Below are 14,401 nucleotides of genomic sequence, written 5' to 3'. Positions count from 1 at the left end.
GTCTCTTTCCCTCTGTAGCCCCAAAAATTTGCTCCATAAGGTTGGGAGACCTTCTGGAGTAGCTGGGGAATAGATGAGGAGATAGGTAGCTCCCAAGAGGAGATGAAAAGTATCACATCTACTGGTGTGGCATTGGATCTCGCTGTTTGTGGGACTACCCAGTCTACCCAGTACCATATTTATATTCCACTTTTCTACATGAAAAGGCATAAAAGCTAACAATGTATAAGAGCACATAAGAAGCCATTTCAGAGCCTATATATAGCATTTATTACCTGTTTCCGAAAGGCAACAAGTTAGGCAAGTTGTCCTCTTGAGGGAGGGAATTTTACAGTTCTGGAGCTATCACAGAGAAAGTCCAGCTCCCAACTGGAGATGGTCTAGCATCCAAAAGAGACCTCAAGCAATATTTCACTGGTTGACCATAACGGGAGTCATGAGGCATTCCAAAGGTACTCAGAACTTGTGCTGTATGTTTAGAACTTTCTGCTGAAATCTCTCCTAGTTCTAAAATTGCATTATAAATGAGCAATCTTAGTAAATTTGTATGTTAACTAATACTGTACTGTTTTACAGTTAGATTGTTATAACAACAGACATGTTTTTACTAAAATGTAGCATGCATCCTATAGTGTGTTGTAAAAGTAATGCTTGTAATTTTACATCTTTATTTTAGATGTATTGTGAAAATCACTGGTGATATGACAGTCTCATTCCCAAGTGGAATTATTAAAGTCTTCACCAGCAATCCATCTCCAGCTGTGCTCTGCTTCAGGGTAAAAAACACAAGCAAACTAGAGCAGGTTCTTCCAAATGCACAACTTGTATACAGGTTTTGTATTTTTTTATCTAATAGTAAACTATCTAATCTATAAATGTGCTTTGTTGCATTATTACCTTTTTATACATTCTCTCATGCTGAAACCCTGTTTACCCTGCAAATATGCTTTGGTAAATTGCATTGTATATTTTATGCTTGTCGTCTTTTTCAACATCTTCATTCCAATTCTAGTGTTACTTTTAGAGATTTAATAAACTTGCAAGTTTCCATTAGTGCTCACTTAGAACAAATTACTGAAATAACCTAATTTTAAACCATAAACATTTTTCGTAGTACCATGATTCACAGCTCCTTAAAAAGCTCCCCCACCCCCCGCCAGGTTCACCACGCAGAGTCCACATTGCATGCACACACAAGACGTAGAAACAATTCCTAGAGGGGTAATACATAGAGCAATAGTGAGTCCATGGTGTCTTGAGAACTGGATGAATGCTAAATAAATGGTGGTGCTAAAAAAAAGGATAGCGGCAGTGTTAATTAACCATAATTTCCACAGCAGTAGTGCACTATTTCATGGGTAACAGGGATGTCTTCCCACCTCCTAACTATGCTGGTATTCCTTACCCCATGAAGCTAGTTGCATTTCCTCATATGGTTTGATATTACAAACAGATTACATAGCATGCTTCGTTTCCTCAAGGCAAGCATCTAATGCTTTTTGTGATTTATTTTATTTTATTTACATTACTTTTCAAAACATATTAAGCTTCATTTGAGGAAGGATTTAATCCAGTTTTGAAACATGTGTTAGAGAATAGTTCAGACATCACTCATCACATCAAACTGGAAAACTAAAATTGTATCACTTGCAAATGTTTAGGTACAATTTTAATTTGTTGATTTGTGCCTGTGTGCCATCATAAGGATATGTGTCATGAGTCCCCATAGGTGTTTGGCTTGCAGGTTGAAAGTATGGCAATACATTCTCTTATCAGAATGATTCCCAAAATGATTCTTTGATTCCCAGGCATTATGGAAATCTGAGGGTTGCTCTGCAATTTACTAGCTTTCTGCAGGCTCAGGATATGCCATATATCTTCAGGATTCCTTTTTAAACAATTGGCCGTATACAACACACAGAGTACCTCATTCATTCCTGAGAAACTACTGCCTTCATTTTGGGTTTACATATGGATTACACTGGTCTCTTAATCGCAGACACCTAATTATGTTTTGAGCCACTGAATAAAAACTTGATTTCTTTACTCAGTACAGAACGTGTTCACTGTGGGCAGCTGCTCAAGCTGGACAGAAACTGCTGTGTAATAGACACATATGAGAGTGATTAAGGCTACTGTCTTAGACCAGCTGTCTCTCTTACTGGACAACATGAATTTCCCCCAGGATATGCTGTTTGTGTGTTTAAAATGAGCATGCTTTCTTCTACAGGGTTATACATAAATATAATTTGTGCAACATTTATTGTGAAATAAATTAAATTCATCCTGGGCTGCTCCTGTCTGTGTGTTACAGTGGATGTAGACTTCCAGCTACTTCACATAGCACCCACTGTGTAAAAATGCAAAATTGAGTATAAAATTGTAGAGTTAGTGTATTGCAACATTTTTACCATCATACTTTATTCATTTACTTACATACTGCTTTTTATTTATACATCATAAAGCAGTTCACAATATGCATAAAACCATTAAAATAAAGAAATAACAGTTGAACTTTCCAGATAGTCATATAATTTCAGCAATTACAGAAGCCAAAGAATTTACATATATGATGCTGAGGCAGAGAATGTGTGAAATGCCAAGTCCTTGTAGTTATATATGGGCAGAGGGGAAGTGAAACCAGAAACTTCTGAGTTGTAATTTAGCCTCTCTGCTACAGCAAAACATCATGAGCAGAGACAAAGTCACTGTTATGCAAATATGCAAGAGTTCATTTAGTTTTAATCGGTGGGTTCCATAGCAGTTCCCATTTGTCTGTGTGATCTTCTGCAAAGGTATAAAACAGTTCTTCTGTGTGTGCTTTGGACCCTTTGGATCCAATCCCCATCCATAGAAGTAGTTTTAACAGATGGTTTAAAACTTTGTATTCCTTCTTTTGCAAAACATTTCCAATATGTAAGAAATCTAAAACCTGTGTTTTCACCAACTTTTTGTGCACAGTGATCCATCACAAAGCGATTCCAATGTAAGAGATTTTTGGATGGACATGCAAGCTGTTACAGTCTACCTCAAGAAGCTATCGGAACAGAATCCTTCAGCTTCTTACTATAATGTAGATGTTCTAAAATATCAGGTAACTTTTTATTTTTTACTTTACTTACACCACACTAGCTTGGCCTTACATCTGACTGTAAAAAAAGCAATTGACTCTTCCCTTGATTAATTTGTTTAGACTGTTTTTCTTCACAGTATTTATAGAAACATTGTGGTATTTTCTTTTTAAGGCTCATATATGATAACCTAATACTTCTGATCTTGGCTGTTGTCCTAGCTGCAACATGCTGCCTGTTGCCTTTTTTGCCCAGATGGGTTCAAACATCAGGACGAATATTTTGCAGTACTGAAAGACACATCTTGGAGCTAAGAGTTCATAACTTCAGTCTGTGCCTTTATCATCTAAAAGAATTTCCTGGCAACGTAGCCATTTTCAGGACTTTTTTATAGTAATGTGGTTAATTTATACATATTAAGTGTAAAGTTTCTGATTAAGTATATTTTGCAGAACACAGCACAAAATTGAAACTTTATAGTTTTCATTATTGGACCTAAAAGTCATTATTTGATTATTTTCAAAGGTATCTTCAAATGGCATCCAATCTACACCTCTGAATCTTGCTACGTACTGGAAGTGCAATAGTAACACTACTGATGTAAGAGTCGATTACAAATACAACCCGGCCTCTATGGCAGTGCCAACTATGCTTTCTAATATACAGGTCATGGTGCCAGTTGATGGAGGTGTAATGAATATGCAGTCACTTCCTCCAGCAAAATGGTAATTTTTTTAAAAAAATATTATTATTTTACTGCTGATACTACATGGAATTCATTCCACTATGCTGCTGCTGTTTTACATCTGAAACATTGTGAAAAGCAATCCTTTTATTTTTAAATTTTTCACACCATGGTACTGATATTAGGGGTGCTGTACGTCTCCTGAAAGATAATACACAGAAAACTAGGTTTTCTGCTTTAGTACAAACCTTCAACAAAACAATGACTTTTTCAAGATATTTTAGACTACAAAGTTAATTTCCTTGTTCTGCCCGGCATCTAGCATATTCTTGTTAAGTAAAAAGAAAAAATTAAAATTAATGAAAATATTAAAATATTTATTTAAGCAATATATATCCTGCTACGATTGTCTCTTATCAGTTTACAGGCATACAATACAAAAAAAAATTACAAATCAATTTAAACTATAAAATCAAACTTCAATTAAAGTGCCTGCTGGAATTAAAAAGAGAAGTCATCAGTAGGCACTGAACTTTCAAAAGGAAGCCAGCCTGTATGACCTTTACCTGGAAGGGAGTTCTATAAAAATTTGCCATTAGGCTGCAGTCCAATAACCAGACTTTACTTCTTAACAGGAATTCAGAGCAGATGAAAGCTTTATGGAAATTATCTAGTATTTCAGAAAAATCAGAAAATGGAGGTAAGAAAGTATTTTTTAAAAATTAAAGTTAACCAGTGTATATTTCTTGTTTATCTTCTGTTTCAAATTTAACAAGTAAGCAGTGGGAAACTGATGCACACTTAATAGTGTGTCTGGTATATAGATAATTTTATACATTTTCCACATTTTTATATGTATTATATATTTATATCAGTGCATTTACATGTCTTTGGGGGGCCCTTTCAGGTGGAAAAAGATGCCTACTAATGTATTTCTGGGATGCGGGTGGCGTTGTGGTCTAAGCCACTGAGCCTCTTGGGCTTTCCGATCAGAAAGTTGGCGGTTTGAAACCCCGTGACGGGGTGAGCTCCTGTTGCTCGGTCCCAGCTTCTGCCACCCTAGCAGTTTGAAAGCACATCTAAGTGCAAGTAGATAAATAGGTGCCGCTTCGGCAGGAAGGTAAACGGCATTTCCGTGCACTGCTCTGGTTCGCCAGAAGTGGCTTAGTCATGCTGGCCACATGACCCAGAAAGCTGTCTGTGGACAAACACCGGCTCCCTCAGCCTATAAAGTGAGATGAGCGCTGCAACCCCAGAGCCGTCCGCGACTGGACTTAATGGTCAGGGGTCCCTTTACCTTTTAATGTATTTCTAGGTCTCTTTTGTTCGAAAGGCACTTTTATGATTTACCTTACCTTCAAAAATAAATTCAACTATATATTTGCAGTTTTAAAGTTGGCATTGGATATTATAGGCTGTCACTTTGGTCATCAAAATAGCAATGAGAAATAGTGGTTTTGCCTATTTATCCTAAACTCAATGAAAGGAAACTATGGATGTTTAAATGAGTGAGTGTGCAAGCGCAGGTTGTGAAAATGTGGTCACTTCCTCCTCTAGTCCTTCTACCACACTACCTGGACCTAGGTCAGCTGATCAGTGCAGTCAGTGAGCCCCAAGTGCCAAATGGAAGCTTACATTCCAAGTTGCTCCTTTGCACCTGTGTCTTAACCACCCCACATTTGACATCACATTACATCAGGTGTAGAGCAAGTGGGTGTGGTTTGAGGGAAATGCCATTGCAAGCCACATTAGAAGTCCTACTGGGCCTAAACAGGTCCATGGACTGAAGGTTCCCCAGTGCAGATGTTGACTTTTTATGTGCTGAAATGTACATGCCTGTATTATTGACTTATCAAGATATCCTCCAAATTATTTCCCATCCAGCTAGATGTTGCATTACAAACCAAGTCCTTAATCATTATTCACTTTGTGTGTGTTTTCCCCCTGAATAGGCTCTGGCTCCCTCAGAGCCAAATTTGACCTTTCAGAAGGACCCAGTAAGCCAGCAACACTTGCAGTGCAATTTATCAGTGAAGGAAGCACACTTTCAGGAGTAGACGTTGAACTAGTAGGCACTGGCTATCGGCTTTCCCTACTTAAGAAGAGATTTGCCACTGGTAAGAAGCATAATCATAATAGGGCATACATTTCTTACTTTTTAAAATCATCAGTGGGATGTGGTTAATGCAGTAGCAGTTTGCCCTTGCATGGAAGTCAAACATACCTCCTGAAAGTACACTGTGACTCACTGTGGTTCTGCTGCAATCAGAACCATGAGTGCAAAGGGAAAATGTTTTTCTGTAATGTAGTAGACTCAGGAGAGTTTCCCCTGTCAAGTCACAGTGCTTTGACACGAATCTCCCCTTCACATTTTACCACATTTACAATGGCAAATACCAGTGTATGTTCTGCAAACATATCTGTTGAGAAAAATGTGTGGAAAAAACCGAAGTTCTGTACTGACTTGACATCTTGGAATATAAGCAACTGAGTGCTCTAACATATACAATTCAAACATTGAAAACAGTGCCACCATTTTTGGCTGGCTGTGTTAGCCAACCAGAAATTATGATTGCCTGTCCCTGTCTCTCCCCTTGTTGGCTTGCTCCCTCCCTGCCTTTCCTGTAAGTAAGGCTGGCAAAAGAATTGCTGCTTTGGTTGAAGTTCCAGGTTTGGGGAGAAGAGTGGAGCTTGTGTCACCAGAGCACAGGAACCTATTTGCTATGGCCAGGGGAAATGTGGAAGCATACCGTATTTCACTGCATACTAGTCGCCACCGTGTAATAGTCACACACCCCTTTTTCAGACCCCAAAATTGGTCCCAGAGCATTCCCTGTATAATAGTTGCAGAGGTAATTCTGAGGCAAGCTGGGAGTAGGCACAGGGGGCTCCTGAGGCAGTGAGGGCCGCAGTCCAGGTCCTCACTGGCTTGCCAGCTAGAGGAGACAAGGCAAAGCCAGGCCCGGGCTGCTACTGCTGCCACTGCCACTAGTGCCGCCACCTTGGACTTGCCAAGAAGGGGAAGCAGCGGGCGGGCAAATGTCTCCACTGCCCATCCACCATCTTCCTCCGCCTCTGCACGAGCGAATAGCCTTGAGAGACCCAAGAAGAAAGAACTCTTAACAATGACTGAAGCCGCCACCTCTCCCAACAGAGCTTCGCGCTGGGAGAAGGCAAAATCCAGCGGAAAGGGTGAAGTCTCTGCCTTTTGCTTTGTATTGCAACAGTGCCCTGCTAAGAAAACCAGAGTCCATAGCATGTTGTTGCTTCTTACCATAATTCACCTCGTAATGGACGCACCCCCCTTTTTTGGAAGGGAAAAATTGGCACAAAAAATGTGGCCATTACGCGGCAAAATACGGTAATTTAAAAATATAGCCTTAGTTCAAGAATCAATAAATCATTTATTGTGTTTGACTAAAAGCCATTACAAATTCAGTTATAGATCCACAAGTCAATTTAAACCTGTTAAAAGAAATACAGAGATATACATCCATTTACAATAAGTCACATTAATGAATCGCCTGCACAGTCTACAGCATTGTCTTTTATATAGCTAGCATATTTTAGCAGCTTTAGCAAATAGGGCTGTTTTGTATGTGACAAGTGGATCTTAGTTGTTATCTTTAAATAGAAGAAAATTGTTTGTAAGTAATTAGTATAACTGTTTTTCACTTTATTGAAAAGGTATTAACTACAGAAGCTTTTTCTGTCTTTCAGGTCGATATATGGCAGATTGCTGATGAGCCAGTGTGGGGGGAAATGAGTTCTCTCAATGAATAGAAATTCACTATTTTACTACCTTTCCAACACTATTTTAACATGCATTTATTTTTTTAAAAATGTGTTGCTTAGTTTTTGAGTCTTATATCCAACAAAAATGCACTTTCCAAAATAAGTCATTTAAAACAAACTATCTATTTTATTAGCACTGAAGTGAACTCCAACACTATCTGTAGGTGGTCAGCTGAAATACTGGGAAACAAGATTACGCAAATGCTTAATACTTATGTAGCCTCAAAGCCAAAATAGCAGTCATTTCTGGTATTTAAAAGGTGTGGTGCTTTGCGATACCAAAAGCAACCACATTATTTTAGCTTTCTATAAATATTACTGAAGTATACTTGTTTCAGTTTCAATATTGCCATTTCATTTTAAAAAGTGGCAAAGTAATTTTTGTTTCATTTTTGTATATTCATGTGCCATATCTGGTTAGAGATACGTATACAAAATAACTTGATTTTCATATACCATATATAATTAAGTGTATATTATTTTATAAAAGATGGTTTTAAAAATGTAAAGTGCAATGTTTTTTTTAAAAATTGCAACAGACAACAGATATTTACTTCTGCCATTAGTTAACTTTATGGGAGTTGTAATTTTTAATTAATGCTGTAGATTAATTTATTTTTATATGGAATGTGTAACATTTGTGCCTTTTTAAAACTGTGCCTATCAAAATGTCTATATGCCTCTTATTTCTTTTTTTCAATGTCTAGATCTTCCATACAGAAAAGCTGATGTTTTTCTGTGTAATATGTACAACTACATAATTCCCTAAAGCAGGGATTTGGAAGGGAAACTTCAAATAACTCTAAAACAGCCGCTAAAATATTACATTGCTTCCTTGTGGGTTGAATGCAATAAATGCAGCCACTGTAAAGGGAATTGCTTGACTTTTATATATTCACAGAAAAACAACTTGATATCAAAATTCAACTTCACTATCACCAAAGATGTGTAAAATCCTGAAGGTGTGTTAAATAAGTTTAAAACAATTTATACAAGAATAATTATAGCATTCCCTTTTGCTAACTATAAAGTTTTGAAGTTTCAAGTGCTTTCAAAGGTGACATGAATGTAAATGTAGTAGCTTTAGAGAAGTAATATTTTTCAATGTTTATTTTGAGCAGAACAAAAATTGTCATTCATGCTAATTTCAACAAAATTGATAAACTTAAAAATTGATAAACTTAGCATTTGAATGTTTGGATTCATCACTTTTTAAACACAGTGGCTCTAAACATCAACAGAAGTGATCTAGTGGGATCATTTTTAGCACAAATTCATACTTTTAAAGCTTGCTATGTATTGTGTTGTTAAGAACTTGTTAAATCCTGAAATAAAAAGTTAAGGGGGCGTGGAATTCTGTACACTTTTGAATTGCAGTGTCTGGGGGGGGGGGAATAATTAAATATAAAAATGCTTATAAAATCAGTATTGGATTGACCCAGTCAGCTTTATATATAAAATGTAGATATATAATGCTCTTAGCCACTAATGTTGGAGAATGGGAACACACTATAAAGGCTGCAACTAGTGGCAAGTGCATATGTTAATGCACATGTTACATAGATTTCAAATGAATTTATATTCAAGCTGAGCCAAGTATCCTGTCCCCCCCTCTCCCCCACTTTAATCTCCTGCAAAAGGAGACAGAATTTCAGAGATTTTGGGGAGACAGGAACAAAATTAGGAACTTCTGGCTGGAGGATGGGCTTGCGTTACAAAGTGGCTGAAGGTTTTTTTTTCATTTTTAACAAACAGAAAAATAAACTCTTTACTGCCATTTCAAGTGGTGTCGCCCTGAGCAGTGTTCCTTTTGAAATTAGAAACAGAATGTCCTGTAAGAATGACACACTGTCATGACATAGTGTTGTTCCCAGCAGCACTCTTGGAAGGAAAAGAGGTGTCTGTCATCATTGGTCAATGATATAGTAGAGTTTCCATGGGGTGTTCTGTCCCTAATTTCAAAGGGAAGGCTGCCAAGCTGCTGAAGGCAACCAAGTTGCCTCTTGAACTGACAGCAAAGCTTCCTCCCTTTAAAATAAAAATAAAAATGCCACCTTCCCTTTAACGGTAATCCTACACCACATACCCAAGATTCTTTGATTTCACCCATTCTCTGAAGACCAGATTAATCTTGGGTGGGAGTCGTCCCCCACTGCCCTGCCTCCAAAATGCTGAAAAAACTCTGGGCTGAATATTTTGGCCTAGTCATATTTTATACATTCATAACTAAGTGTAGGGTTGCAGTCAAAAGATTTATAGTGAATTAGTTTGCTTTTTAAACATTTTGATTGTTTTATCAAATCTTAACTGGGATTTCATTGCAGCAATATATATTGGATTTTCATATTTAAAAATGTTAGTCTTTACTGAATTATTACTAGAATGTTTAAACTAAAATTGGCATAAATTGGCATTTCAAAAGGTACAGTCATTTACCAGAATCTTAATTGTAATCTGCTAATGCAATCAGAACTGCTTGAACAGTTTAATCCTTACTATTGAAATTCAGTTTATTTTGTTTTTCATTATTAATCATGTATTATTTCTAAATTCGTGCAAAAGCTAAGTTTCAGCACTTTTAATCTAGCCTTAATACCAAGTATTCTCAAACATACATTCGCAAAGAGTGCAGGTTACAATTTTGAAGCCATACAAGTTTATTAGCATATTTGTAAAGAACTCTAGAAATTGTATAAAACCACAAATATCTGAAAAACTGCATGTAGCAAGCTGGATCTTGCTTCTTTATAAACGTGATCCATTTTATAGCTGCCTCTTGAGAGAATTTGTAAACACAACTCTAAAGGGTTTTAGGTTTGTATGAACTGTAAATTAGAGCAATATAAATCTCCTAGAAAAATTGTAAATACATCTGATCTTTCACAAAATGTAAAAAATATTGCACCCCATAATAAACATATAATATATAACTTATAAATTGACTCTGCTGTTTATATGCTATCTCAGGTCAAGGACAGTCTTCTCACATAAAATGTGTTGGTTTTTCAAACAAAGGAAATACTTTTAACATGTTTGTATTTTATTAAAGCATGTGATACAATAGGTTTTTTCCTTTTCTTTTAAATGATACCTAAATGCTACCTAGCAGCCTCCTATGGGCAGATGGTTCTATTTTTCTGTAGGGGCTCCTTGGACAGAAAAACTTCATGGGATCTTTGTACCTTTTTTGTTTATAAAAACTCAAGGGATTTGGCAAAAGGAAGCAACGGGTTTAGAGTAGGTCCTATGCCAAAAGCAGTCTATCTTTCCACTTAACAGAAAATGGTTTGGTTTTCTACTTCCTTTCCTCCCATACAAGAAAGTTGTGGGAATGGAGGGTAAGGTATATGACATAACATTGCACAGTGTATCCTGTATCAGAAAATTCAGGCACAATAGGATGATATGGGTGTGCATTCTTATACACACATGCACCACACACATACACTCCTGCACTTACGCCGCCATTTTCAGGAGGCCAGGTGCTTTGCTAGAACCAAAAAAAGAGGGTGTGTTTGGAAACATAACAAGCAGAGCTACAGTAATTAATCAAAGATCCCATCATCAGTTTTAAATGTGCCCTGATTTTAAAGAAGGCATTCCTCTTCCTTCTCCTAAATGGGTGCCTGCTATTTCCTTCCCCTTCCTGTTAGTAAGGGGAGGAATTAGATGGAAACTTTGTGTGCTTTCACAGGCTAGCACCATTACTGGTGCTCACCACTTGGAGAAGTCAGGCAGGAAGAAGGAGGCTTTATCTGCTCCACTGCCATGACAAGCCATCATACTGAGTAATTCCCAAAGAGGCAGTAAGACTGCCATTCTACAGATTTCTTTTGGAGGAAGTCCCATTGAACCAGCAAGACTTATGATTGACTGGATCTAGAAAGCAAGTTCTTTTTCTTCAGAATCCTTGGGCTATGTAGTTTATATACCACTTCACATTTCAAAGAAAATATCTAAACGTTTTACAACCTAAGAAAATCACCAATAAAAATCTAATGCAAAAATACAGTAAAAATATATATCCACATTTTAGGGCAACACAGATAACTATTAGATAATATATCCTCTTAAACATCAATATCGGCTGCAACAACTACTGTAAGGGCACCGTAACAACTACCGTCACAAATGGACTTTGTTTTGCTTTTCTGCATTACTAGCTTTATTATAAATTATTTTGATTCAAAGTTTGTGACGCCAGAGTTGAAGTACTCTGTTAAGTGTCCCACCTTGTCTTTTAGCTGTGATAGTGTATACAGTATACATTATTTGAGAGCAAGAGCCAGCAGGCTTCACTCAAGAATTTCAAAGTCTGTATTTTCTTATCTACATCTATTCCAGTGCCAAATACACTGTTTCTGCAGTTTGTATTCCTGCCATGTTAAAGTGTCAAGACCTTTCTTTTGTGTCTCTGGTAATAAACCAGAAGTAACCTCACAGATGCAACATACACTCACCATCCAGGTTTATTTTAGTTATTCGGTGTTTGCTCAAACAATGGGGACAGTAAAATGGTACCTCTGGTCACTGACAGGATCCATTCCGGAGGTCCGGTCGGATCCAGAGTTTTCCGCAACCTGAGGACTGCTTTTGCGCATGCGCACGGGTTGAAAGCCGGTAAAATACTTCCGGGTTTGCCGCGCTCGCATCCTGAAGTTTATGTAACCAGAGGGTTACGTGAACGGAGGTTTGATTGTATTTGCATAGGGTAGGCATATCTCCTATCATGGTCAGGTCACCTGGCCAGTTAGCTAAACTGTCATCAAAAGAATATGTGGCAGGGCCTGTTTATACAATGTATAAAACTGTGTTTCCAAAGCGGCTTAAAAGTGGAAGACCTGAGCTGGTTAAACTGGGAGCTTATAAACTTTGTTGTCTACATCACCTGTATATTTGTTTTTTATACAATGAGGAGCCAATTTTACATGGCAGCAGTTGCTAACCTGAGGTCCTCCAAACCCTATTGGACTCTAGCTCCCATCAACTCCAGGCAGCATGGCAAAAAGCCAGAAATTAGGGGAGCTGTAGTCTAGCAGCATTTGGAGTGCCACAGGTTAGCTATGCCAACTATTCTGGTGTGGCTACCTCCATGAACGTGAGTGTGCAAGTTTCTAATCTAAAACACTTCTTGCGTGAAACATTTTATTTGCTAGAATGAGTTCAACCATACGAGCAAAGTGTGCTGAATTCAGATCTTCCTAGCTTGGTTAATATCGCCTGAAAAACAGGATAACCATTTCATTGAACCCATCATAAATTACTGTAGTAAAAATCCTACACTTGGCTGGATCCTACCACAGTAGACTGGGTTGATGTACCGCTTCTTAAAATAACTGCCCATTTGGTTAGGAGCCCTTTGTGATCTCAGTGGCAGCTATACTATCACTACAATGTAAGAATGAACCCTCAGTTGCAAGCTGGCAAATGTAGACCATCTAAGTGTACAATTACTGGAGAGTGGACTGCCGTCTTAAGAGGACATCCTTGGACCATGAACTGTTAAAGAATTACCACCCAATGACAAATATACCCATTAAGTGAAAGGTGTTGGAAAGGATGATGGCAGTCCAGCTTCAGGGATGCATGGAGCAGTTGTAATGTCTGGATCCATCTCCGTCTGGCTTCAGGACAGGTCATAGCTACCTCTGTCGCCCTGGTTAATTACATTTGTCAGGATAGAGATGGAAGGAGGGCATGTAGCCTTGCTCATTTTTCTTGATTTTGCAGAGGCTTTTGATACCATTAAACACTATGATATCCTTCTGGAGGGGCTCAACATGAGAACTAGGGGTACTGTACTTAAATTGTTCTACCTCCACAGTTATTTCCAGAAAGTAGGGGGGGCACTGTTCAAGGCAATGGCAGTTTTCCTGTGGTCTCCTGCAGGGTTCCATCTTGTTCCCCATGCTATTTAACATCTATATGAAGCCCATGGGAACTGTCATTTGAAGTGAAGTGTCATCAGCATGTGAAGGACAACTAACTCTTGTTCCATCTGAATCAGGAAAGGCAGCTGAGGTGCTAGAAGGGTCAACAAACCGAAACTCAATCCTGAAAAGATTCAGAGGTGGTATTAGACTAAATTGTTATTATTATTACTGTACTTAGGATGCTTCCACAGAAGAACTTCATATTGCAAATGTGTCGCTCTAATCTGATTTTTCTCTGTATACATCTGATACATTAGCTTCCATGCATTTATTTTTCATTCAACATTCATTGCTGTTCTGCCATCCATACCAGCAAGCAGAGCTTGATAGAATATACCTGCCCTGTTTTTCTGTCCTTCCTCTCTCACACTCCTCCCTTGACTTTTGCTACCTTTTCCCATGCTGGGCATGCATGTAGTTCTGAACCAGAGTGTGCATACTTTTAAAAATTAATTACCGAGAAGTGTGCAAAAGGAAATATTATCTGCCTTAAACACCCAGCTAACGTTTCATGGTGGTTATACTGGAGGTTTCCTTTGGTGTTGGGGTCTGTAGAACCAAATGGCTGAGTTGTACTCTGAGCAGAGCAAATGGAAAGGGGCGCAAAGATACCTATCACCCACCAAAACATAATCACACATGACAAAAGACAGAAGGCACTAAGGAGTGGTTGTAGATCACAAACTTCCTGCTGTTAAAAAAGTAGGAGCTGGAATTTTGACCAGGATGTGCTTGACTTGAGGTGGGAGCAATACCGATTCCACAATAAACTCATATATGGTAATTAATTTTCTGGAGCTCCAGGGCCAATGTCTTTTCCACTACACATTTTCTGGTGAACCTGCAGCCGTTTAAAATGTGACAGTATGAAATGTGCCTGTTTGCCACATGGCCCTTTCTTATTGCATTGAATATAT

General features: G+C 38.0%; 1 protein-coding gene across 1 annotated transcript in view; it reads left to right on the top strand.

Moving 5' to 3' along the window:
* FCHO2 (FCH and mu domain containing endocytic adaptor 2) overlaps positions 1–8,940 on the top strand; it is a 62,517-nt gene extending 53,577 nt beyond the window's left edge. Inside the window, exons 21-26 of the mRNA XM_053408591.1 lie at positions 677–832; positions 2,962–3,094; positions 3,597–3,796; positions 4,392–4,456; positions 5,709–5,873; positions 7,477–8,940. Of these exons, the coding sequence (XP_053264566.1) occupies positions 677–832; positions 2,962–3,094; positions 3,597–3,796; positions 4,392–4,456; positions 5,709–5,873; positions 7,477–7,499 (742 nt within the window). The 3' untranslated portion in view covers positions 7,500–8,940. The remainder of the gene's footprint in view (positions 1–676; positions 833–2,961; positions 3,095–3,596; positions 3,797–4,391; positions 4,457–5,708; positions 5,874–7,476) is intronic.
* Positions 8,941–14,401: the final 5,461 nt, after the last annotated feature.

The sequence above is a fragment of the Podarcis raffonei genome, chromosome 11 (assembly GCF_027172205.1).
Source record: "Podarcis raffonei isolate rPodRaf1 chromosome 11, rPodRaf1.pri, whole genome shotgun sequence".
Taxonomy (NCBI): Eukaryota; Metazoa; Chordata; class Lepidosauria; order Squamata; family Lacertidae; genus Podarcis; species Podarcis raffonei.
Note: the sequence above shows the minus strand (reverse complement) of the source record. Positions and strands in the feature narration are given on the sequence as shown.